General features: G+C 44.7%; 1 protein-coding gene across 2 annotated transcripts in view; it reads right to left on the minus strand.

Moving 5' to 3' along the window:
• The window catches only part of CD99 (CD99 molecule (Xg blood group)), a 50,362-nt gene extending 37,980 nt beyond the window's left edge, over positions 1-12,382 (minus strand). The window contains exon 1 of one of the 2 annotated variants that reach the window (XM_042457620.1): positions 12,119-12,382. In XM_042457620.1, the coding sequence (XP_042313554.1) occupies positions 12,119-12,179 (61 nt within the window). In that variant the 5' untranslated portion in view covers positions 12,180-12,382. The remainder of the gene's footprint in view (positions 1-12,118) is intronic. The other variant, XM_042457621.1, reaches the window with a different exon arrangement.
• Positions 12,383-23,814: the final 11,432 nt, after the last annotated feature.

The raw sequence follows: 23,814 nt of genomic DNA on the forward strand, positions 1-23,814 counted from the left end.
ATGACATCTGGTCACCTGGGTGACATTATAGTTACACCAGCCACATTATTTCTGCCTGTTTCATGGGAAAATGTGAGGGATCCAACACAGCAATTCCTCAAGCCTTCCTCCCGCTGCCACTTAGCAGAAGTAACATCCTCCACCTTTCCCCATGTAGGAGAGAGAACAGAGCACAAAGGGGCCACAGTGTCCATCAAGCTGTATAACTGGGCCATTTCCTAGGCAAGGTGTGTGTGTGCACGTGTACAAAAAGCAGTTTTCACCCAGGAGAGACTGCACCTCCAGTCTTTTGACCCTTTTAAATTACAATACTGTACTATGTAACACATCATTAATTCAATGTGTGGTCAAAAGAGTGGACCATGCATCAAATATATGGGTCCTGGGTATAATTCAGAATGGTTGAAAGAACAAGTTGTTGGAAAGCAAGGAATCAAAATGGGTTGCCGTAAGTAGAAGCCAATTTGACAGCAAATAGCAAGAACAAATTCTATGTTGGACTAATATTATATTTAGTCCCAATCTAACTTTTAAAAAGACAGGAACCTTATGAGCCTTAACTACTGCTTCAATGAAGAAATGTCTATTACAACTTTTTAAAAAAAGATTTGCTCTAGTGTAGATTTACTGTCCCAAATATATCAGGACAGCCTGAGAAACCATTTTTTCACTTCTAGAATCTTGTGACTATAAGATGCATTACTCATATACACAGAACAGCTGTATGCATTCTTTCCACCTGGTTGTGTTATGCATCCTTCATCTAAAAAGACAACAATTTTCAATAACAAAAAAACATAATGGCTTGAACTGCTCCAAAATGACTGAGAATGGTAGAATCCTAGCATTATGTCAATGCTGCATAAAAGAAAACTCTAACCTTCATAAAGCATATCTTCCAAACAGGCCAACTGAGCAGTATGCTTACATTTCAGAATTAGCTAACTGCTGTACATGGTTTTTAAAAAATTTAATATCAACCATTCCATAATGCTAACAAATAGCCATGGAAAATCCTCTTTTATTGTCTCTGTTTTATCACTTTTCAACAATATCATCATTCAGCCAAACATGGACTTGGCTACAATCTTTAACAAGTAAATGTGAAAGCATTTGGATCACTTTTATACACTCAGGTACAGAGCGACTCATCATGTAACTATTTTTTTTCAAAGAATTATTTCATGTTCCGAAACAGGCACAGATAGGGCATCTGAAGTGGTAATACTCAAACCCCAGTTGGAGAACATTTCAGCCTTTCAGGATGCTGTCACTGACCTTACAAGCTGTCATATTGCAACAAAGAAATGTTGAAAAGAGGTTACAAAGTGAGAGACTGAGGAGTTACACAAGAAAACAAAAGGTTCATTTTTATCTCCTCTGGCCTGTTTTTTTTTTTAATTATTAAATGAAGCTACAGATGTTAAATTTATCTGGGAATTATGTGACTACTATTAATAATGAGTTCTGAATAGCCACTGTTAATAACGTGATTTTCACTGTTCGTACTCCCTGAATTCTTTTCTTTCTGACTTCACTGTTTACAACTCCCACTCGCTGTCTTTAATGAAATGGATTATAATATATAGTCCATGCAACCTTACTATGCCATATAGTGTCAGTTATCCTTGAAGGCAACTTCTTATTTTCTTCTGCCACACATCTACCTGGTTTTTCCTCTGTAAATACAGAGGATATTACTAGATGATATTCTTTGTCTCAGAAGAAGGCAAAGACAAACCCACACTGAACAAAGCTTGCCAAGAAAATCCCGTGATAGGTTTGCCTGTTAAGTCAGAAATTACTTAAAGGCACACAATATCAAAGAAAATAAGTTCCATAGAACTCAGTAAGGATTATTCCTGAGTAAACCTCCTTAGTTTGTATAGGCTCTTTGTATCTATTCTACTGAACAAACAAATCAGGGACTTAGACTCCCAGCTTTGCCACTGACAGCTATCCAGATCCACATTAATGTGCAGCTAGAACAAACAGCAATGTAAGGACATCATGACATAAGTATGGGCAATGGACATCCTAGAGGACACAAGGAGCTCCAAAGGCCTTTTGCAGCCCCTGGCCCTTCCATTTCCCCAACAAAGTATGTCCAGTAAATTGGCTAATTGTACCTGTAGAAGTCCTTAGTTACCATGACTGTCCATTTCAGGCTTTCCCCTTCCCTGCCTGTGCCTTCTTAAGCCTAGAATCATCTTTTTTTAAAAAAAAAAGTGGGGGTAGTATGGGGGGAAGTACTTCCCTGGTTCTAAAACAGGTCTGCTGGTGGAGTGGAGAAGAGATGGTCTATCACATTCCCTGAAGCTTCTTGAAGGCTCAACTGGTCAGTTTCTTCACAAAAGGGAGGCAGATAGTATGGGTGACACTCCAAGGAGTTCTCAGAGGAGGGGCAGATGCAACCCTTGAACCCTGGAAGTTGCCAGCCTCTGCCACAGCATATTCACATGGTTCAAATAATGCATTTCTTTAGGGTGTGGGCTTAACAAATGCCATTTCCAGTATTTTATAGTTGGAAATTCCTTAACATAAAATCCACTAAGTACTGTATCATCATCCTTTTTGCCCTACAACTCTCAGCACAGTCAATGGTGAGGGATTATGGGAGCTATAATTCAAAAATATTTGGGCCTTGACTAAAGAGTAAGTATGGAGACAACCCAGTTTAACAACACAAACAGTGTATATGTTTAAAGCTAAATTAATGCTGCACCTTTCTTCAGAACCTTTTATCACCCCCTACTATTTCATGTCCAACTCTACTCTCTCCATTTTCTCTCTTGTCTCTAGTAAGTACTCATACACACTTACATACCCTGCCCTCGTGGCATTTCTCATGTAAAGTCATCTAGAGCAGTGGTCCCCAGACTGTACATTTTAAGGGATTTTGGACTTCAGCTCCCAGAATCCCAAACTATTGACCAACATAGCTAAGGCTTCTGGGAGCAGAATCTCTGAAAAGGCACAGGCGGGATACAGACGGGCAGGGGAAGATGTCTTGGAGGTGTATTCAGCTGAATGCGGAGCCTCCAGACGGCCCGCCCTGGGGGCGTGCTTCAGGTGTTGGAGCTTCACGGGGGGCAGTGAAGACGCCTCACCTGGGTCCGTTTCGGACCCGGAGCTTCCATACGGCCGCCTCGGAGGACGCTGCAAAAAGAGAGGCAGCTTCCTCACGGGCGGCCCAAACCGCGGCTTTTCTTTTCTTTTGCCGCATGAGAAGTGCGCAGCTTCGCAGCTGCAGCGCTAAGCAGCGGCGGCAGAAAGCCTGTCTGCGCATTTAAAGCGCCCAAGCCCCTTTAAACTTTCTCTCATCTACGAGGCCATGGAGGCTGGCATCTATGTGCCAGGGAACCCCAGCATCAACATCACAGGCCAGCAGATCGGGCCCCTGATACTGGCTGACAGTGCCTACCCCATTCGGAAGTGGCTCATGACCCCCTTGAAGAGACAGAGAAGAAGAAAGCAGGGGAGACTGTGAGGGATACCCTGGCAGATTTTTTTCTGACAAGGAGAATCTGAAGGATGGCTCCTGTGCCATCATCTGTGATGTCAGAGTGCATTGTACTGTAATAGCATAAGCACATGAATAAATGTATCCCATTATCCACAGTTTGAGTCTGCCTATCATTCCTGATCTGTGCTGTGGGCATGTTTTGCCACGTGCCTGAGGGGGACACACACAAACACACACACACAAAAGGTCTCCTGGCGCCTGTTTTCCTGGGGCAAAAAGATACATCAGCTCCAACTGCCAATTGCCCCGTTGACAATGTATCAATCCCCCTCAAATTCAAGCTTTCCTAATGGCCAATTTGAATGTATCAATGGGGCACCCAGAGGGCATCTATTGGGGGAGAGATTCAAACTGCTCCTCTGAAAGCTATCATTGGCCTAGGACCACCTTGGCCTAACGGCCCAGAGCCGCAGGTGCCCATATATACCCGTGCGCAACTGTGCAAGACCCCAGGACGGCGATCGACATGGCAGAGCCACGCAGGAGGTTCCCGGTCCGAATCGCCTACTGGACCGATGAGGAGGTCGGGATCCTCCTGGACTCCCTGATGCCACAGGCAGCCGCTCGAAGGGTGATGGCCAGCACGAACAAGCCCAACCGGGGGCATTTTCTCCAGGCATCCCGTGCCCTCGAAGACTTCGGGGAGCACCCCCCGGTTGACAGGCGGCCACCATTCTTTGAGCGGCTGAAGGACTTGTGGATCAGGGGAGATCGGCCCAGACCAGAAGATCGCCGTCCTCCAGGTAAGTCAGAGCTCTTGCCATGCCCTGTCCTCCCCTCCTTGACCCTTCCCTTGCCCTCCTCTCCTTCCTGCATGGTGCCAATGTCATCCCTCCTCTTCCCTTCTGCAGGCGTGCGGCCGAGGCGGAGGCGGAGGGAGGGAGGGCACCCTGCCAGGTCGCCCTCTCCACCATCCTTGGGGGACGAGGATGTCCCCGAGGGTGGGCCACAGCCAGGACCAGCTGCTGTGGCCCCTCCGCAGCCAGAGCAGGCTCCTCTGGCGGCAGGTAGGTCCCCAGGGTGAGGGGTGGGAGTTGCCTGCCTGCAGCCCCCACGATACTTGTGCCCTCGTCTGCCATGCCAGCATGGTAACTTGGGCCTTTCCTTCCTCTTTTGCAGGGCTTGAAGTCCTTGCTGCTGTTGCTGCCGCCGAGGAAGAGGAGCCTGGGCCAAGCCGCCGCCTGCCAGGACAGCCAGGGCACTTGGCCCTCGATGCCAGTGCCCTGGATCGTGTCCTCCAAGCCCGGCAGCAAGGTAAGTGTAGAGGTGAACCCAGGGAAGGGAGTGGGGGCACCCAGAAACCCTGCCTGTGGGAGTGGGTGATGGGCTCCACAGGCTGATCCTAACCATCCTCTTTCTTTTCCTCCCACAGAGAACCGGACGGAGAGGAGGTTCGCTGCCATTGAGGAGAAGGTGGACAAGCTGGCGGAGAGAGTCTCCTCCATGGACGAGACTCTGCGAGAGATCCTCCGCCGGCTTCCCGCCCCACCACCTCCTCCCCCTCCCTGAAGCAGCTTCCCTCTCCTGCCCCCTCTGCCATCCCCCCTTCACCACCCCCCTTCACCCTCCCCCTTCCCTTTGTATATATTGTATATAGTAAAATATTTTTATTGTTGTTATTGTTGTAAATAAAAAACTTTATTTTAAAAAAATTTGTGTGGTTAATTATGCGCAACTGCGGCGGTGTGGCTGTGAGTGTGAATGAGGCGCAACTGTGCAGTCTAAAGCTAGGCAGGAGTGGTGTGAGGTAGCAATCTCCAAACTCTGTCCTCCCAGGCGTTTGGACTTCATGTCCCAGAATCCCAGACCACAGGGCAAGGTGGCTGGGGATTCTGGGAGATGAAGTCCAAACGCCTGGAAGGACAGAGTTTGGAGATTGCTGGTTTGGGGACCAGTGAGGCAGGCATGGTGGGAGGAGAGAACAGGAAGGGTAGAATAGAGTAGATAGGGCTGGGAGGGAAAACATGCCCTGGGAGGCGAAATGATGTCTTTATGGGACATCATGGGACCTAGTGCCTTGTCAGTGCTCCCTGCCCCTTGATCCCAGGCCCAGGCCCCCTGTAGTTGCCCTTTCCCTTTGGGGGCAAGTTTAGAGGGCATCAAAAGATCTTGGGCACATTCAAGCTCTGGGATCTCTTTTTTTTTCCTTTGCCGCATGAGAAGTGCACAGCTTCGCAGCTGCAGCACTAAGCAGCGGCGGCAGAAAGCCTGTCTGCGCATTTAAAGTGCCCAAGCCCCTTTAAACTTTCCCCCCCGCTCTGCCCAAAAACAATGGTGGTCTCCTGCCAGCTGGTGTTGGCATCCTTGTCCGCTTGCACTTTGCCAGTGTCAGCAGCATCATAGATGCCTCCTCTCCTTTGGTCCCCGCGCTCCTGCTGAATCTGCAATGCGCAGCCACAGCTGTCTCCGCTGCCACCGCTGTCCCCCTGCCATCTCCCCTCACCTCCTTTGTACATATGTCAGTATTTACAGTTTTAGCGTTTTTTATTGTTAGGTGAAAATGGCAGAGGAATGTGTGTAGGGGTGCACTTTAAAGTCCAAACTTTCCAAGCAGCGCATGCGTACATGTTGCTCTAGGGTTAGGGTTAGGGTTAGGGTTACGAGGCTTAAAATGCGCCGCAGCTGTGCCTCAGCTTCCACAGCTGCATGGCAGCGGACGTTGCAATTAAAGCCTGACTGCAAACTGCGCATGTTCCAGGACCCCAACTCACTATGCGACGGAGCTTTTAAATGGGCAACTTAAAGTAGCGGCGTAGCAATTCTGGTGTACCGGTGCAGCAGCTCTCATGGCTTCTTCCCCTTCTCGATATGTGTCAGCATCCAGGTAGGACTGCTCCAGTTTCTGCAGTTACTCCAGTTTCTGGGACCATATAGCTATCAGGTCAGCCGTCTCAGTATGAGACCAAGACGTCCCCCTGCCTTTTTTCGGGGTGCTGGTGGATGGCTGAGCCATCCTGCCTGGTGGCAAAGGGGAGCCGCCACACAACTGTGGCAGGAGCAGCCGAACTGTGCCCGTTCCCAGGTGAGAATGGCGCAGGAATGTGTGTAGGGGGTCACTTTAAATCCCAAACTTTCCCTTTTCACTTTCTACAACCAAAACATCCGCCGGCAAAAGTTACAACTTCCCGCGGTTCTAGCAACGCATGCGCACAAGTGGCTCTAGGGTTAGGGTTACGAGGCTTAAAATGCGCCGCAGCTGTGCCTCAGCTTCCACAGCTGCATGGCAGCAGACGTTGCAATTAAAGCTTGGCTGCAAACCACGCATGTCCCGGGACCCCGACCCATTATGCGACGCAGCTGACACGGAGCTTTTAAACCGGCAACTTATATTTGCGGCGTAGCAATTCTGACGTATCGGTGCAGGGGCTTACAGACGGAGTTGCGCAGGTACGCATCAAACAGAAAAGAAGCGGAAAAAAGCAGCACCTTTTTAATGCCGCTTCTTCCCGCTTGGGGCGTGCGGGGGGCGTGTTCATGACGGCATTCAGGTAAAGCCCGTCTGAAGGCTCTACCTTCATGACGTCATGAGTACATCCCTTTTTGCCTGTCTGTAACCCGCCAAAGTTTGGGGACTACTGCTCTAGAGTTTCTGCTCTGGAACTGGAGTCCCACTGAACATATTGAAAGATATAAGTGTGCGTCCATAGGAAAAAATCATCCAAGGAGAAAGAAATATGTTTAAGAAAAACTTTTTAATACTACTACCATGGCACAGCACATAATAGATTCCTTACCTAGCACAGCAAATTGTTTCCTGAAATTATTAACCTTAAAAACATTGATGAGGAATGCAGAAGACAGTCAATACCTATCAAACTTCTAGAGATCACTTTAACTTTAAACTCCTTGAATAGGCCGTTTCTTAACTATAGTCAGCACTCCACATTTTGCGGATTTGATTATTCATGGATTTAATTAATATGTTCTTTCTAGGTCCTACAGCACAACTCTCCTAAAAAGTGACCACAGAATCATGCTGGAGGACCTAGAGATTCCTAGAAGAAAACACTTCTCTAAGTAGATCCTCCAGCACAATTGTATGGTCAAGTTCCAGCAGATGTTAACCATAGAGTTGCACTGGAGAACCTAGAGATTCTTAGAGGTGTCCTCTAAGGTGAAAAAATAGTGGTTCCTTATCTCTAGTTTTCCCACTTTCATGGGGGTCCTGTGCCCTTGGCCCCAATGGATGTGGAGGGCCCACTGTATTCTTCTGCAAAATCAGTACAGACTACTCTTTCACCCCAAGCAGCCAGAGACTTTCACATCAGTGGGCCTGTAAATCTGCTCTGCATTTTAGTCCTTTTCCTAGAATAAATTCAGAACCTTGGATAGCTGCTTGGAAGTTCAGGCTAAAACACAGAGTGGATTCACCATCTCACTGATATGAAAACCACTACTACTCAAACCTTCTCCTCCTAAACTGATAAGCTGCAGATGAGATCCACTGAGTCACTGAATACAAAACCTAGAAGAGGCGATGAATACTTCTTGCCCACAGAAGGTTCTCCTTTGGACCACAGAGGCTCACCCACTCCTCCCTAAAACTCCACCCCATTCAGACAGTGCAAAAGAAATTCCCCCTATCTGCTATCAGTGGGCATAGCCAGCAAAGGATTTGCTGTCTCAGCTGGTGCTTCAGTCACCAGCTGGTCTGAGTCCCAAGAATAACCTCCCTAAAGCTAAGCATTTAAAGTGCCTCCTCCTTCTCCCCCTTTCCTAGTAGGAGCCAAAGACGTCAGAGGGATGTGGCATCAGGGATACAACCATGGACTGGGAGGAGGAAAACCTTCCTCACAAACACTGTTTTTGTTCACTGCCATTGAATGTACTGCCCCGCCCTGGATTTTGCTTAACTTGACAGAATGTGGTTTATCTGACCCCCACACCTTTATCAACTTTCACAGCACTCTAATAACTGGGCGACAGAATGAAAGTATTGCTGAGAAAGGGTGGATTTAAAGAAACTGTTGGTGACTCTAGTCCAGCGGTTCTCACTTTTCACTCCTCATGATGTTTTTGACTTCAGCTTCGAATTCAGCAGCCAAGCTTCTGAAAAATTGGGCCAAAAAGCCTGAAGGACCAAAGTTAGAGAAATGCTGCTCTAATCACTCAGCAGGAAGACTGCACTTCCAGATTCTTTTTAGACTTGTAGCAAGTTCTGAAATGCTCTGTGTGTTGGACAAATGACACATTTTCTCCAGATGTACTATTGCAAGGTCACAGAGTCAGGCAAAGAGCGAACAAGGAGTATTAACAGCACACAAAAGGACTGCAAATTTCCAGTTCTTTGTTCATCTCCCCCCCCCCCCCCATCACCAAGCCACCTTTATCAGTGCTGAATATTGTACTTATAAGGAGAAAGAAGCAGGTTCCTGGATTACTAGACCTGTAAGATCACTCATTAAAAGGAGGAAGGGACTGGGAAAGCAATGTGGCAGCTTTGTGGATATAAAACCCATTTCTTTGAATGTGGCACCACTCCTTAATACCACTGGCCATGCTTTGGTTGATACAGAGTAGCCAACCAAGCTTGATTTTTTCCCTTCCATCATTTGAAAAGTGAGGCTAATGGCTGAAATAGGAGATTACACAGTGACTGTGAATACTTGAGAATTACTGGTTATTTATCACAGTTTGTGAATGTAATCTGAAGATAAGGCCCTGTGGTTTTAAAGATAATAAAATGTGCCTTCAAGTCGCCTGTTGATTTATGGCAACCCTGTGAATGTCACAGTTTTTTTTTAGGCAAGTGACTTTTCCACTTCCTTCCTCTGAAATATAACCTATAGCACCTAGTATTTATTGTTGGTCTCCCATCCAAGAACTATCCAAGGCTAACTGTGCTTAGCTTCCAAGATCACACAGGATCTGATGCTTTTAGGATATTTAGGCCAGGAAGAGATAGTGTGTCATAGTAGTCTGAGTGCAGGACTATGATCCTGGAGACCAAGGTTGGATTCCCAGATCAGCCATGACACCCACTGGATGGCCCTGGGCAAGTCACATTCTCTCAGCCTCAAGGGAAGGCACTGACAAACCCCCTCTGAACAAATCTTGTCAAGAAAATCCCATGATAGGGTCACCATAGGTCTGAAACAACTTGAACAACAAAAACAACAAACCTGGTATTTGTTGGCAATCTCCCATCCACCTACTAACCATGGCCAATCCTGCTTAGCTTTGAAGATCAGAAAGGATCTGGTGCCTTTAGAGAGTTTAGCCCAGTAAAATAATTGTTGTTGTTGTTGTTGTTGTGTACCTTCAAGTCATTTCCAACTTATGGCAACCCTAAAGCGAACCCATCATGAAGTTTTCTTTGCAAGATTTGTTTGGAGAGGGTTTGCCTTTGAGGCTGAGAGTGTGACTTTGGGTTTCCACAGCCATGTGGGGATTTGAAGCCAGAGTCCTAGTCCAATGCTCAAACCACTATGCCACACTGGATGGTATAATACTGTTCATTTATTTTTCCTAGATGGGGTCCCTGAACCTAAATTGGAATCTGGCCGGAGGTTGCATAAAATCCTGTACAAATCCAAGTGAAATCAATGGCTCTTCTACCCAAGTTTCTAATCCATCGCTGAGGCTTGGAAGGGCAGAAGATGTTGCCTTGGAACAGGTACAGAAATCCATACATTCAGGACATTTACTCCAGTCCACCAGGACTAGGTCATCCAGAAGACTTTTTCTTCAGCCACCCCTTGACTGTGGAATGAGCTACTGGAAGAGATTTGTAGGCTGAATATGATGCCTGAATTTAAAAGAGCATTGAAAGCCAGTCTCTTCTGGCAGGCTTATCCAGATGATTTTAAATTGTGAATTCCAAATGGGTTTTAAATTTGAACTGTTTTCATATGTTCACATCCTATTTGTCCCTTTAAACTGATGTGTGTTTTAACAGATGCCTTTTTTAACGGACGCTGTTTGTCTGTTAGTTGCTGTTGTTTCCTGCCTTGATTCATGGGGAGAGGTGGGTAAAAAACAACTTATTCATCATCATCATCATCAATATTATATCCGAGCCAGTTTGACATAATGGGTTGAGTGTTGAGACTGGGACTCTGGTTCAGTTCCCAGCAGGGCCACGAAATCCATGAAACCTTGGGCAAGTCGCACTCTCTCAGCCTCGGGGAAGGCAACGGCAAACCCCATCTGAACAAATCTTGCCAAGAAGACCCCATGATAAGGTGGCAAGAAGTTGGAAAGAACTTGAAGGCAACAACAATGACATTTATTATACTATGATGATGATGATGATTCCTGGACAGGGTCCCTGAACTTAACATAGTGTCTGGCCAGAGGTTGCCTAAAATCCTATACAAATCCTACTGAAATTTTCCTTTGAGGAATAATAATAACAATAATCCTAGACAGAGTCCATGAACCTAACTTAGGCCCCATACAGACAGGCCAAAATAAAGCTGCTTCGGGTCACTTTGGAGGTATGCTGTTTAAATGCTGCATGCACCCTAAGAGGCTGGAAGCTGCGCCAAAGCCATGCTCCAGTCTTAAAGACAAGAGTGCAGCTTTGACACAGCTTCTGGCCTCTTAAGATGCATGTGTCATTTAAACAGCATACCTCCAAAGTGACCTGAAGCAGCTTTATTTTGGCCTGTCTATATGGGGCCATAGTGTCTAGCCTGAGGTTACCTAAAATCCGATACAAATCCTACTGAAATTTGCCCTCTAGGAATAATAATAATAATAATAATAATAATAATATTGTAGACGTGGTCCCTAAACCTAACTTAGTGTCTGGCCTGAGGCTGCATAAAAATCCTATACAAATCCTACTCAAATTTGCCCTCCAATAATAATAATAATAATAATAATAATAATAATCCTAGACCTAATATTCCTGAACCCAACTTAGTGTCTAGTCTGCGGTTGGCTAAAGCCCTATACAAATCCTACTGAAATTTGCCCTCTTGGAGGAGGAGGAGGAGGATGGAACATTTCAGTAGGGTTTGTACAGGATTTTATGAAACCTCAGGCCAGACTCCAATAAATAATTAACAACAACAACAACTATTATTATTATTATTATTATTATCCCCCGTTCCACCCGGGAGGCCCTGCGGCACAAAGGCTGCCAGCTGGAAGGGCGGATAGCCTGGAAACCGCTTAGTAGTCCAGTCTATCGCTAAGTGGGATAGAAATGCCCTGGCGATTGCAATATTGACCTTTTCCTCTCTCTCTCTCTCTCTCTCTCTCTCTCGTCCAGAGCAGAAGCAGCAGCGGGGCTCCAGAAGGCGCCAAAAGCCACAAAGTTGGCCAGGGAAAGGGATGCCCCCCAAAGCTGGGCATGGAAAGAGAAGCCACCCAGATGTCGGCTATGGAAAGGCAACTCTCCACAGACAGAGCATGGAAAGGGAAGCCTCCCCCCCCCCAAAGCTGGGCATGGAAAGGCACCTCCCCACAAGTTGGCCATGGAAAGGGAAGCCCCCCAAATGTCGGGCATGGAAAGGGAAGCCCGCAAATTGGGCACAAAGGGAGGGTCCCGTTTTCCTCGCTGCCCGACCCCATGGGACCCCCCCCTCCCCGGCCCAGGCCTGCCCCTGGCTGGGAAGGGCCCCTGTCTGCCTCTTGGCCTACCTTGGCCGGAGGGGGCCAGCAGCAGAAGCGCCGCAGAGAGCAAGAGGGCGAGGCGCCGCATCCTGCCTTGTTCCGCAGCTGTTCCTCGCCGAGCCCCGAGGCAAACTTGGCAACTTTCTGGTCTTTGCTTTCTTTCCCCCGAAACCCTTCCCTCCTTCTCGCAAAGCCCCCAAATGTCTCCTCAGAAGCCCTCTGCCCCGCAGCCTCTCAGGCGGGACTAGCCCCAAATGGACCCGCTCCAAGTTTGGGAGACACCTCCCTCCCTCCTGAGAGGCTTTGGGGGCCAATGGGGAGAGAGAGTTGGGAGGGGGCAGCCAATCAGGGGAGGCGGAGGGGAGCTCCCCGGGAGGACAAGACACAAGGCAATGAGTCATGCACGCTGGGAAGCCGTAATAGGAAACCCGAGGGCAGCCTTCTGGGGGCTGGCTGGCTCTGGCGCTCTAGCTCTAGTCGGGCGTGGCCCTGTGCAGCTGGAGGGCCTGGGCCATGGAGGCCAGTCCTGGCAGGCTGCTGCTGGAGCCACATGGCCTCCTCACCGCAAAGGAGGACCGGGCGCCCCAAAATGTAGGGCCTTCCAGAAAAAAAGGAGGGACAGGACAGGGCCACAGAAAAGCTAAAAACACTCTGCAGAAATGCTCCAGCTTGAGGCCACTTGAACTGCCCCCCTGGCTCAATGCCAGGGGATGCTGGTTACTGTAGTTTTGTGAGAGATTTAGCCGCCTCTGTTAGAGAGCTGTGTGGTGCCACAATAAACTACAATTCCCAGGATTCCCTAGCACTAAGCCAAGGCTGTTAAAGCTGTCTCAAGCTGGATTATTTCTGCAGTGTGATTTGGACCCTAGAAATATAAATTCTTCCTGGACAGAAGGCTGAAATGAAGGGTAAGTTCTGGAAAAGGAGGAGCTCTGGTCCCACTGAAAGCGCAAAACACTCATAGAAAGAGAAACCTATTCTTCTTAGTCATGCTCAAAGGGGAGGACATTTTGGAATTCCTCCAGGACCAGGGTGATGGCCTCCCCACAAAGGAGGACAAGGCACTGCCAAATGTAGGGCCTGCCAAAAAATGGAGGACATGACCAAATAAAAGTTGAAATATAAATCATATAAATGTAAATTCATGCTTCTTGGTCATGCTCCAAATGGAGGACATTTTGGAATTCCTCCTGGACAAGAGGCTGAAATATTGGACACTTCAGAAAAGGAGGATGTCTGGTCACCCTGCCCTAGAGAGAAGGCTGAAATGTAGGACATGTCCTGGAAAAGGAGGCCATCTGGTCACCCTGTCCATAGGTGGTTTGCAAAAGAGACCACAACATGAAACATGTTGACTATCCTGAAGTCACATTTGCTACACCAGCTGAAGAACAAGGATGTTCAAATGTATTTCAATTATCTGATGGGAATATTTCTGGATACAATCCAGGTATGAGAGTGACCAAGAGAAAGGGATTTCCTAACATATTCCCTGTAAGAAAAACTGAATTCAAAATAACAATTATTGTTGTTTACTGCTATCACATTGACTTCCACTTAGGGCAACCCCCTGAATGAGACCTCCAAGTCTCTCATTCAACAGCCCTGCTCAGGCCCTGCAAACCCTGCAGTCATCCTCTTTTCCTACTCCTTCCCAAGCGTTATTGCTGGAAAACTGGGAGAAAAAGGTAGGTCTTTTTAATGCGGGACAAGAGGTGAAAAACCCCAATTGGGTCCAGGCATAGTGAAAATAGCATGGACCCAATTCAGGGTTTTGAGCCTGCATAATGTAAATCACACACAATAAGCCCAGGGGAAATTGGTGGTTTGTAAGTAATGCAGACAAGCCCCAGTCCTAGTCTTCTGATTTCTTGACTGCAATCTCCATTCTGATTAATGACTGAGCCAAGGAACGGGAAATCTTGAAATACTGCAATGTCTTCATTGTCTTCTTTAAAGTTATGTACCGTAGATCATCTGGTTATCATTATTGTTTTCTTAATGTTCAACTGTAAACCTGCTTTTGCTCTGTCTTCCTTAACATTCTTCAGTAGTTGTTCCAAATCCCTGCCATTTTCTGCTGTTAGAATAGTGTCATCCCATATCTTAAACTGTTGATGTTCCATCCTCCAATTTTCACACTTCCTTCCTTAGAGTCTAATCCAGCTTTGTGTGTGATACAATCATCATGCACATTAAACAAATAGGATGATAAAATGCAGCCTTGCCTGACCTCCTTGACAACTGGAAACCATTTTTTTCTCCATATCCTGCCCTAACAGTAACCTCTTTTTCTGATTACAGGCTATGCATTAAGATAACCAAATGTTGTGGTACACCCATTACTTTTAAGAGTGATCTACAGTTTTTTTATGATCTACACAATCAAAGGCTTTCCTATAATCTATAAAGCACAGGCTGATTTTCTTCCAAAATTCTTTGATGAACTCCATTACCCAGTGTATGTTTGCAGAGCTTCTGAAGCAAATAAGCAGCTACAGAAAGGAAAGCCATTTTGTGAGACATGAGTCCTGGTCCACCCCACTCAGCATTGTCTACTTAGAAAGGCAACAGCTCCACATCTTTTCAAGTGGAAACAGCAATAAGGTTGGCGGAGGATGTTGCACTTTCTGGGTGGAAGGACCTCTCTCTTCATCCTCCTCTTCCCTCTCTTCACAGACAGTCTTGCCCATCAGTACCTCTACAGCAGGAGAGTGACCAGGACTTCTTTCCAGAAGACACACCCAATGCCTCATTTTGAGGAATCCTTCTGACTGGTCCCAGCAGAAGGGTTTGCTTTATTTAGTTTTGGAGTGTGGAGTTAGACACAAAATGTGTAATTGGGGAGAAATGTGCCATTTTAAAACCCATAACATCCAGTTGGAAAAAAAGGTGGAAAACTAAAGACATGAAGTGCTTATTAAGCACTTAAATAAGAGCCTTTGTCAGGCATTCTGCTAGGTTTGGATAGGTACCAATTCTGGAGACACAAATTTGATGAGACAGCATTGATGGCTTTTGCATTGGTATAAGTGTCACTGAATTGGAATTTACATGGCTGCATTGGATTATCCTAGTGGTTCATGAATGAAGACAAATTCATAAATGAATCATTGTTCTATTGAGCTAGCTACTGTTTCCTGTGGAGAAACTGCCACTAGTGTAGTATAAGCAAGCAGCACATTTTGTGTTGTGCTTGTTTGTTTGTTTTAAGTGTTGGGGAAATTGTGCAACTGGAATACCTACTTTGGGGGGGGGGAACCACAAGGGCCCAGCAGATCGCCAGATTTTCCTGCTGTGAAAAAAGCCATTGCAGCAAATGACTGCAGAAGCTTGTAATGAGTGGCAGCACCCACAGTCAGCCAGTGGACAATGAAAACACAAGATCCAGCAACCCTTTACAATCTGCCAATCTGTTATCAACCTGCCTTATGGGAGAGTTTTCACTGATGGCAGAACAAGTTTCAGGCCTTATATGTGCCTTATATATGCAAAGCATTGACTACCATTGAGAACTGTGATCCCCCTTGTGTATAATTTTTTTATATACTATTAAATCACCAACCTTAAATTAATCTTATTTTTATTCATACTACTATTATGTGCCTTCAAGTTGTTTCCAACTTATGGTGAACCTAAGGCAAACCTTTCTTGGCATGATTTGTTCAAAGGAGGGTTGCCATTGCCACCCTCTAAGGTGAGACTGTGTGACTTGCCCAAGGTCACCCAGTGGACTTCCATGGCTGATGGGAGATTTGAATTCCTTTATTACCCATAGATCTCATTTCATTTCTTGTATTTAGTGAGCATTCAAGATGTGAAAGGGATCTTGGAGTCCTAGTAGACCACAAGTTGAACATGTGAACAGTGTACTACTGCAGCTATAAAAAACCAATGTGATTTTAGCCTGCATCAATAGAAGTATAGTGTCTAGATCGAGGGAAGTAACAGTCCTGCTCTATTCAGTTTTGGTCAGGCCTTACCTTGAATACTGTGTCCAGTTCTGGGCACCACAATTCCAAAAGGATGTTGACATGTTGGAACACGTCCAGAAGAGAGCTACCAAAATGGTGAATGATCAGGAAACCATGCCATAGGAGGAGAGACCTAGGGTATGTTTAGCCCGGAGAAGAGAAGGTTAAGAGGTGATATGATAGACATGTTTAAGTATATGAAGGGGTGTCATATTGAGGATGAAGCAAGCTTATTTTCTGCTGCTTCAGATAATAGGACACAGAGTAGTGGATGCAAAACTACAGGAAAAGTGATTCCATCTAAACATTAGAAGGAACTTCCTGACATTAAGAGCTGTTCAACAGTGGAACACATTTCCTTGAAGAGGGGTGGAAGCTCCTTCCTTGGAGTTTTTTAAACAGAGGCTGAATGACCATCTATTGAAGATACTTTGATTCTGTATTCCTGCATAGAAGAGGATTGAACTTGATGGTCTCTTCCAACTCTACAATTCTGTGATTCTAGATTTGATGTTCTTCAGTGCAAGAAATGTTGGGTGGTATGTTTTTGGGAAGACCAATTTTAGAATAATTCTAGAGTTTTGCTAACTTGAATCTAGTAGGTGTGACTTCCACTGTAATTATTTGTTGCTAGTGAAGTGAAGTGGAATGGGACACTTCTGCTAAATCTCTCACTCCTATCAGAAAAGCATTTTACAGTGTTCACTGTGCAACTCCAGATCTACCTTGCACTCCCAAGCTCAACTCAGGCTTGCATCCTTCCGAGGTCGCTAAAATGAGTACCCAGACTGTTGGGGGCAAATTAGCTTACTTGCTAATTAGCTTACTTGCTGTTCACCGCTATGATCTTTGGAATAGCGGTATATAAATAAAAACAAATTACATTGACAATGTGGCTTCACTTGACCAAAAGGAAGGCCCAACTATTCGCATATGAGCTTTACCCAGGAACATTTTAGTCGTTGGATCTAAGGCTAACACAAGATAATGAAAACACACCAGAATGCTCTATAGGAGAAGCCTTCTCCCATCAGAAACATGGCTGACAGTGCTGGCCAGGTTGGCTGATGGATACTGGGAAATGAACTCCAAAGAAGTAACTTTCCCACGCCCCAGGTGTACTGGAGTTCATGCATGTTGTCCCACTTGCAGAATTCTCTGACTGCAGAGAAGCATTTCTGACCCCACCTGCCTCTGGTTGACAACTGCCCATTCAATGGGATCAGAGTGGATTTTGCCTAAGGGGGAGAACAGAATGAAAAAGCATAGGTATCAGAGATGACAAACTGTGTATTCACCCAGTGTTTGTTTCAGAAGTATGACACAATAGGATTCATACCAAACAATTGCCAGCTCAGCAACTGCCAGCTACATACAGTGAGTCACTTGGTCTGACTAGATATCACATTGTTCTGATTCCCTGCCCCCGCCAACCTCAGCATTTTTACCGTTAATATTACATGAAAAATATGTCATATTGTTGACAACTGCTTAAGCTGCTTGTGATTTTGAACGATGGTATGAATTATGTTAATAATAGTACAGTAATTATTTCTTTTTCCACATCTTCTATGTTTCTTTTGGATCAAGAAGTATGTGTTCAGATGCCACATTCACTGGCAACAGAGTCTGTGGTAGCAGGGTCCTCATCACTCCTCATAAACATGACATGTTGAACTATGGCAGGCTTTTAAGGAGCATCTTGCCTTTTCACTCAGTGTGCCTTCTAGGTGACAAAAGAAATGGAGCTGGCAGTTTTATTCTCTAACAATAAGTCATAAAGGGTATGGATGGAGAAACTGGGCAATGGAATGTTGGTGGGCCCATAACATTTTCAGAGGCTCAACTCATATCTGTGTTCTGCCATTCCTGGAGTATATACATTTTATGCATTTACTTAATTTATGGTGCTAATAAAGTATTTTTCTGTGTGACTACAGTGTATCCATACTGCAAAGTTATAGTATTTTGATATTGTTGTAACTCTCATGCCCCTGTGTTACAGAATTCTGGGACTTATAGTCTGATGGGCATATAGAATTCTCTGCTGCAGTCAGGATAGTGCAGTACAGCTTTCTAAAATCCTGGGATTTCATTCTATGAAATCCTGGGATTTGTAGTTACCTAGAATGAAAGCTCTAGGTAGCTCCAAACTACAAATCCTAGGATTTAATAGAATGGAGCCCTGATAGTAAAAGTGGTATCAAAATGCTATAATTTTGCAGTGTGGATACACCCTATATAATGCAATATGCAGAATTGTGTGTGTTTGCAGTTTAATATGAAATCAAGTTGCTTTCCCCCACAATTCATCCTGAATGTCTGAGATAATTTCAGCTATTTATAAAATGACATAACCCAAATCTAGGAATATTGGCCACAGCATTTAGCATCACAGGACAGTTCAGCTTTTCTAGCTAAACCCACACATTTGTCCTCATTTAAATGCATTCAGAGAAAAATGCTGTCATAGTAAGACTTAGTTCAGACAAATTCTCCTCACATTTCTGCAGATCCTATTCTATTGAGAGGAATGGAAGAAATGGCACTTTGTCATAGATAGCTGATATCTAGAAGAAAAATGTCAAGCATGTTTGCTCAGAGATTGCATCTAGCACCAGAAATAGACCTGATAAAGATCCTGGAAGAACAGAAGAAGGAATATGCCCCTAGAGAAGAAGGGTGTTGGCACTTTACTAAATGAGAGGGGGCATATACCTATAATTGATATGCTGGGAAATGTTGTGAGAAGGCAGGCATGGCCCAAAATGATGGGGAAAGGTTTGTACTGTGGATGTCTAGCTACACCAGGGTTGATATTCACAAGCTTCCATTTCCCACAGTGTCCTGAGTTTTGCTTAGTATCAAACTATGACAGCTGCCACTGCCATGCTCATCCCTTAGTTTAATAAGAGAGAATATATCACATTTATGGTTCTTTTTTTAAAAAAAATCCAATGGTCTTTATCATTCAGTCTTCCCAAGTTTTATATTTCTCCATCTCTCCACTCTGTCAATTCCTCTAGATTTTGTGTTTCAATATATCCATATATTAGATTCCAAGCACTGAAATCTAATATATAGCCTCTGGATTGTGGGAGTTCTCCTGCCTGCCACTATTAACCCTCACTAAACACTGATTGGAGGAAGATAAGAACATGTTTAAAGGCTTTTAAACTTCACTCAGCCGGTAAAGAAGCTATGCTTGATCAGATAGGAAACTCAGGGGCCATTCAGACTACTTTTTACCCCGGTTCAGAAACCGGATTAAAAGCGGGAAGTTCATACTAGCCCCAATTCTTCTACACCCAAATTCGAGGCTTGCACACCCGTTCAGGGGCAAATCCCCCTTGGCGTGGGTCTTTTGAAAGCAGAGTTTTACCTGTATCTTTTGAGAAAAACCAGGTGCCAGAGAATGTGAACTTGGCCCTGGTTATGATCAGGTCAAGTTCAGGGGAGGGATTAGGTCAGAGGGAAGGCATGCCTCCCCTCTCGCAGGCAGCTTTTTCTCTCTCCCTTTTTTAATTTTTATTTTTGACAGACTATGCAAATAGTTCTACAGGTTGATACATATTGATAGAATGTGTCTGCTTGTGCTACATTTCCCTTTCTGCTTGCTGCCGGCATGGCAGGTCACTTTGCAAGAGGCTTTTTTAAAATTATTTTTTGTGTGTAATATGCGAATGCTACAATGAAAATGTTACAAATGTTTCCCTTTCAATTTGGCAAATTGATACAATATGTGTATGCTTTTGCTACATATGTATATGTGTATCTTAAGGCATTCTTGGGTCGCAGTCGGAGGGAAAGCAAAAGAATGCAGAGATGGCATACTGGTGAGGTATTATTATTATTATTATTATTATTATTGGAAGAGGATGGCATGGGAGGGGCAAGGGCTTCAGAGGTAGTATTGGGCTGGAAGCGAAGGGGAAGCTGGAAGGCTGCGGAAACCCATGACTTTTGGGGAGGCAGGAGGCTGGCATCCGAGGGGAAGGCAAGAACTTCAAGCATTGGGCTGGAAGTGAAGGGGAGGGAAGAGGTTCCAAAGAGGAAGAAATGCTGGGCTGGAAGCGAAGGGGAGGCAGGAGGCTGGAAGGCTGTGGAAACCCCTGACTTTGGGGGAGTCACACTCTCTCAGCCTGAGGGGGAAAACAATGGCAAATTTCCTTGGAACCAATCTTGCCAAGAAAACCCCAGGATGGGGTTGTTTTCGGGTTGCCATAATCTGTAGTGACCAAAAAACATAACACACACACACACACACACCTGGAGGTTTTTAAATTTGACAAGTTGACAAAATATGTGCACAATGCCACCAGTTTTTTTAAAAAAAGAAGGAGGGGGGGAAAGCACCCATCCAGTTGGCCAATGATTGTAGGATATGTCACCTTTGACGAAAGCAGAAGTGAATTTGATTGACAGCAAAGGAGGCACCATTTTAAAGTGGTACCGCAAATGTGAACTTCAGAGGGGCAAATTGCCCCGATCGAGGTAAAGGATAGTCGGCACTTCTTTCTGAGTGGATTCGATGTGGGGGGACCGAGATCTGCCCAGTTCCATCCAGGGCAAATTGGCAAGTGTGAATGGAGCCTCAGTTTAGCATGGAACTGCACTTCAATTTGTAATGACACTTAGTCCTGAGTAGACGTCCATGGAACTGAGCTATGTTTCATTTATTTAGTGTAAAAACGTCAAAATCGTTCATTATCCGTGGCCCTGCCTATGTTGCTTTGCCCAAGGCTAATCTTATCTGTGCTCCTACCCTGGTCAGAGTAGGAGCACTTCTAGTCCCCTTCCCAAACTGGAATTTGGTCTCTGGGTTAAAAAATAAACTGTTCTCCACCTTTCCTCATGAAATGCTAAGTGGCTGCAATTCATTCTGTGAGCTTGTCAGCTACTGATTTAAAGTCTAAATACTGATTTGGCTCAGTTAAGCAACTTTTAAAAATGTCAGCTGGGGGTGTGTGGCTTGGCTCACCCCAGCGCTGAAAGAATGCATGAAGCATGAATGTTTGCATGTCCATCAAGGCTTAGCCCTGCCATAAACTATAGCCTACTAATGCTGACAGCAGTGTTCTCAAACAGCCCATTCTTTCCAGTTATGAGAAAGAGTTATGTGTGCATTAACATACATATGTCAGGCACTTCCATGTGCAGCTAGACCTGACCAGGTGTGCAGCTATTGGAAGGCAAAATGTGGGAATTCTGCCCATTAGTCCCCAAATTTCTAGCATTTCAGAGAGTGGGACACTGCAAATCAGACCTAGAATTCCAGCTCAACATTAGTAAGAATGTATTGTCAGTAAGAGCCATTGAGCAGTAAAACACACACCCCTCTGAATCTCCTTCTTTGGAAGTTTAAAGCAGAGGATGGAGGGCCATCTGTTGAGGGTGCTTTGATGGCATCTTCCTGCATGGCAGGAGTTGGACTTGAGGGCCCTTGTGGTCTCTTTCCAAGTCTATGATTCTATGATTGTATGATAGAAGGAGCCCTGGTGGCACAGTGGTTAAATGCCTGTACTGCATTTAACCATAAGGTTGCGAGTTCAAGACCAACAAAAGGGCTCAAGCTCGACTCGGGCTTGCATCCTTCTGAGGAGGTCGCTAAAATGAGTACCCAGATTGTTGGGGGCAAATTAGCTTTCAGTTGTAAACCGCTTAGACACTGCTTAGGTGGTATGAAGCGGTATATAAATGAAGCTTGTTTGTTTGTTTGTGTTTCTAGAATACTTAGATTTGTTTGTTTGTTTATTCAATTCATTTATATTCTGCCTTTCCACCCAATAATGGGACCCATAGCAGTTTACAATTTCTTAAAAAACAGCACAGATTTTCAGCACAGATTATGTCAAAATATCAGTTAAAAATATAAATATAAAAGTACTTTTACTTACTGGTGAAAGGGGAGCAAAGAGGGATCAATCCTAGCTTCCCTAAGGAGGAGTTCCAATGTCTGGGAGCGGCCACCAAGAAGGCCCTTTCCCTTTGTCTACCTCTTTTCTTTGTATTTCTGTTATTTCTGAAGGAAAATTTCACTGTGGGACAGCATTCTTATGTTGAAGACAAATGGCCTTATTCCCCTCACACCCAGAGTTAGACATTTGGATCTGATGCAGTTAGAACTCCTTCTTACAGGAAACAGCTCCATGCATAAATCACATGTAGACTCCTTTAATATTTTGGCTGAAAGCCTGGATGTTGGGGAAGAGTTTTGACTGTGGATGTCCAGCCAGGCATGTATTCTAGGGGTTTTATCTAGTTCGTATATGCCCCTCATGCATATTTTTAAAACGTATATTCTTTTTTTAATGTTAATGCACATTTATTTTTGAATGAGTATGTGGCCCATCACCAAGTAATGTGAGATAAAGTAATGGAATAGCTCTGCTGAAGACAAAGCAGAGAGCCACCATCTCGGCTTAACAGCATTTTAAGCCCACCTTCAAAATGCTGTAACAATGCTGATGGCAACTGTTTCAGCCTCATCTTATTGTATGCTTCCCTCCATATTTATTGCTTATGGATGAAAAATATATAAGAAAGAAGGAGGCTTTATACGTTTTTTCTCACCACCCAGGGTTGAATGTGTGGTGCTCCAGACCCTTTTTAGTGCACAATCTTTAAACCTTAAATAAAAAAGCAAGTTTTCTTTTCATTCATTAATATTTTACAGCAGGCAAAGATGTAAACTGCTCCTCTACAAGAAGACCATTCTGAGCATGTGGATTTTACTGGTGGGGCCAGAGAAGCTGAGTAAGTCACTTGGAAGCTCTACTTCAGAAGAAATCTTGGAGTCTTCTAGAAAGCTAAGGAACACAACAACACCCAATTACATATCTAGCAGTCACAAACCACTAACACACACACCCCATAAAAACATGTATATCATTGTACATAGTATCCAGTTCCTCAATTCTGTGGACACATTTGTGTAAATGACTTGTGCTTTGATTCTGGAATTTCCGAAAGAATTGAGGGCCTTCTGCAGTCCACTGGCCCACAGTTCATCACAGCCTTGATCTGCCCCCTGCCCCATATATTAACACCTTAGGTGCCTCTTCAACATTTGTTGTTGCTGTTGTTGTGTGCCTTCAAGTTGTTTTCCAACTTATGGCAACCTTAAGGTGAACCTATCATGGGGGTTTTTTAAGCAAGTTTGCCACTGCCATCTTCTGAGGCTGAGAGAGTGTGACTTGCCTAAGTGAATCTTCTAGTGGATTTACATGGCTGAGCCAGTATTCAAACCCTGATTTCCAAAGTCCTAGTCCAGTGCTCAAACCACTACACCATGCTGGCTCTCTTATCTACAATGTTGATTTGTAGATTTATTTATTTTTTACAAAATCTACAATGTAGATTTTGAAAAAAAACCACATTGGAAAATATTGCCAAACAGCAACAGTGGGGTTCAGAGGGATTTCAGATACGAAGAAAATGCCTTCCAGATACCCCTAAAGGTCACATTTTGGAGCATTTTTGCAACAACAGTGAAAAAAGACCACTGGATGCCCTTGGAGCCATTTTGCTCACCTCTGATCTATATAGATGACATATGTCTTTTAGCTGCTCACTACATGTTCTCTGTACTATTTCTTTATATCACTCTTCTTTTTCCCAGTAGGGTACCCAAGGCAGCTTACAGAATAGAACTAAAACTATATGTTTAAAATGTAATAAAAGTACTAATACAGCACATCCTATTAGAAACTTTTGCATAACCAGTTGAAAATCAAAGCCTTGTGTAAA

Source organism: Sceloporus undulatus, chromosome 3 (assembly GCF_019175285.1).
Source record: "Sceloporus undulatus isolate JIND9_A2432 ecotype Alabama chromosome 3, SceUnd_v1.1, whole genome shotgun sequence".
Taxonomy (NCBI): Eukaryota; Metazoa; Chordata; class Lepidosauria; order Squamata; family Phrynosomatidae; genus Sceloporus; species Sceloporus undulatus.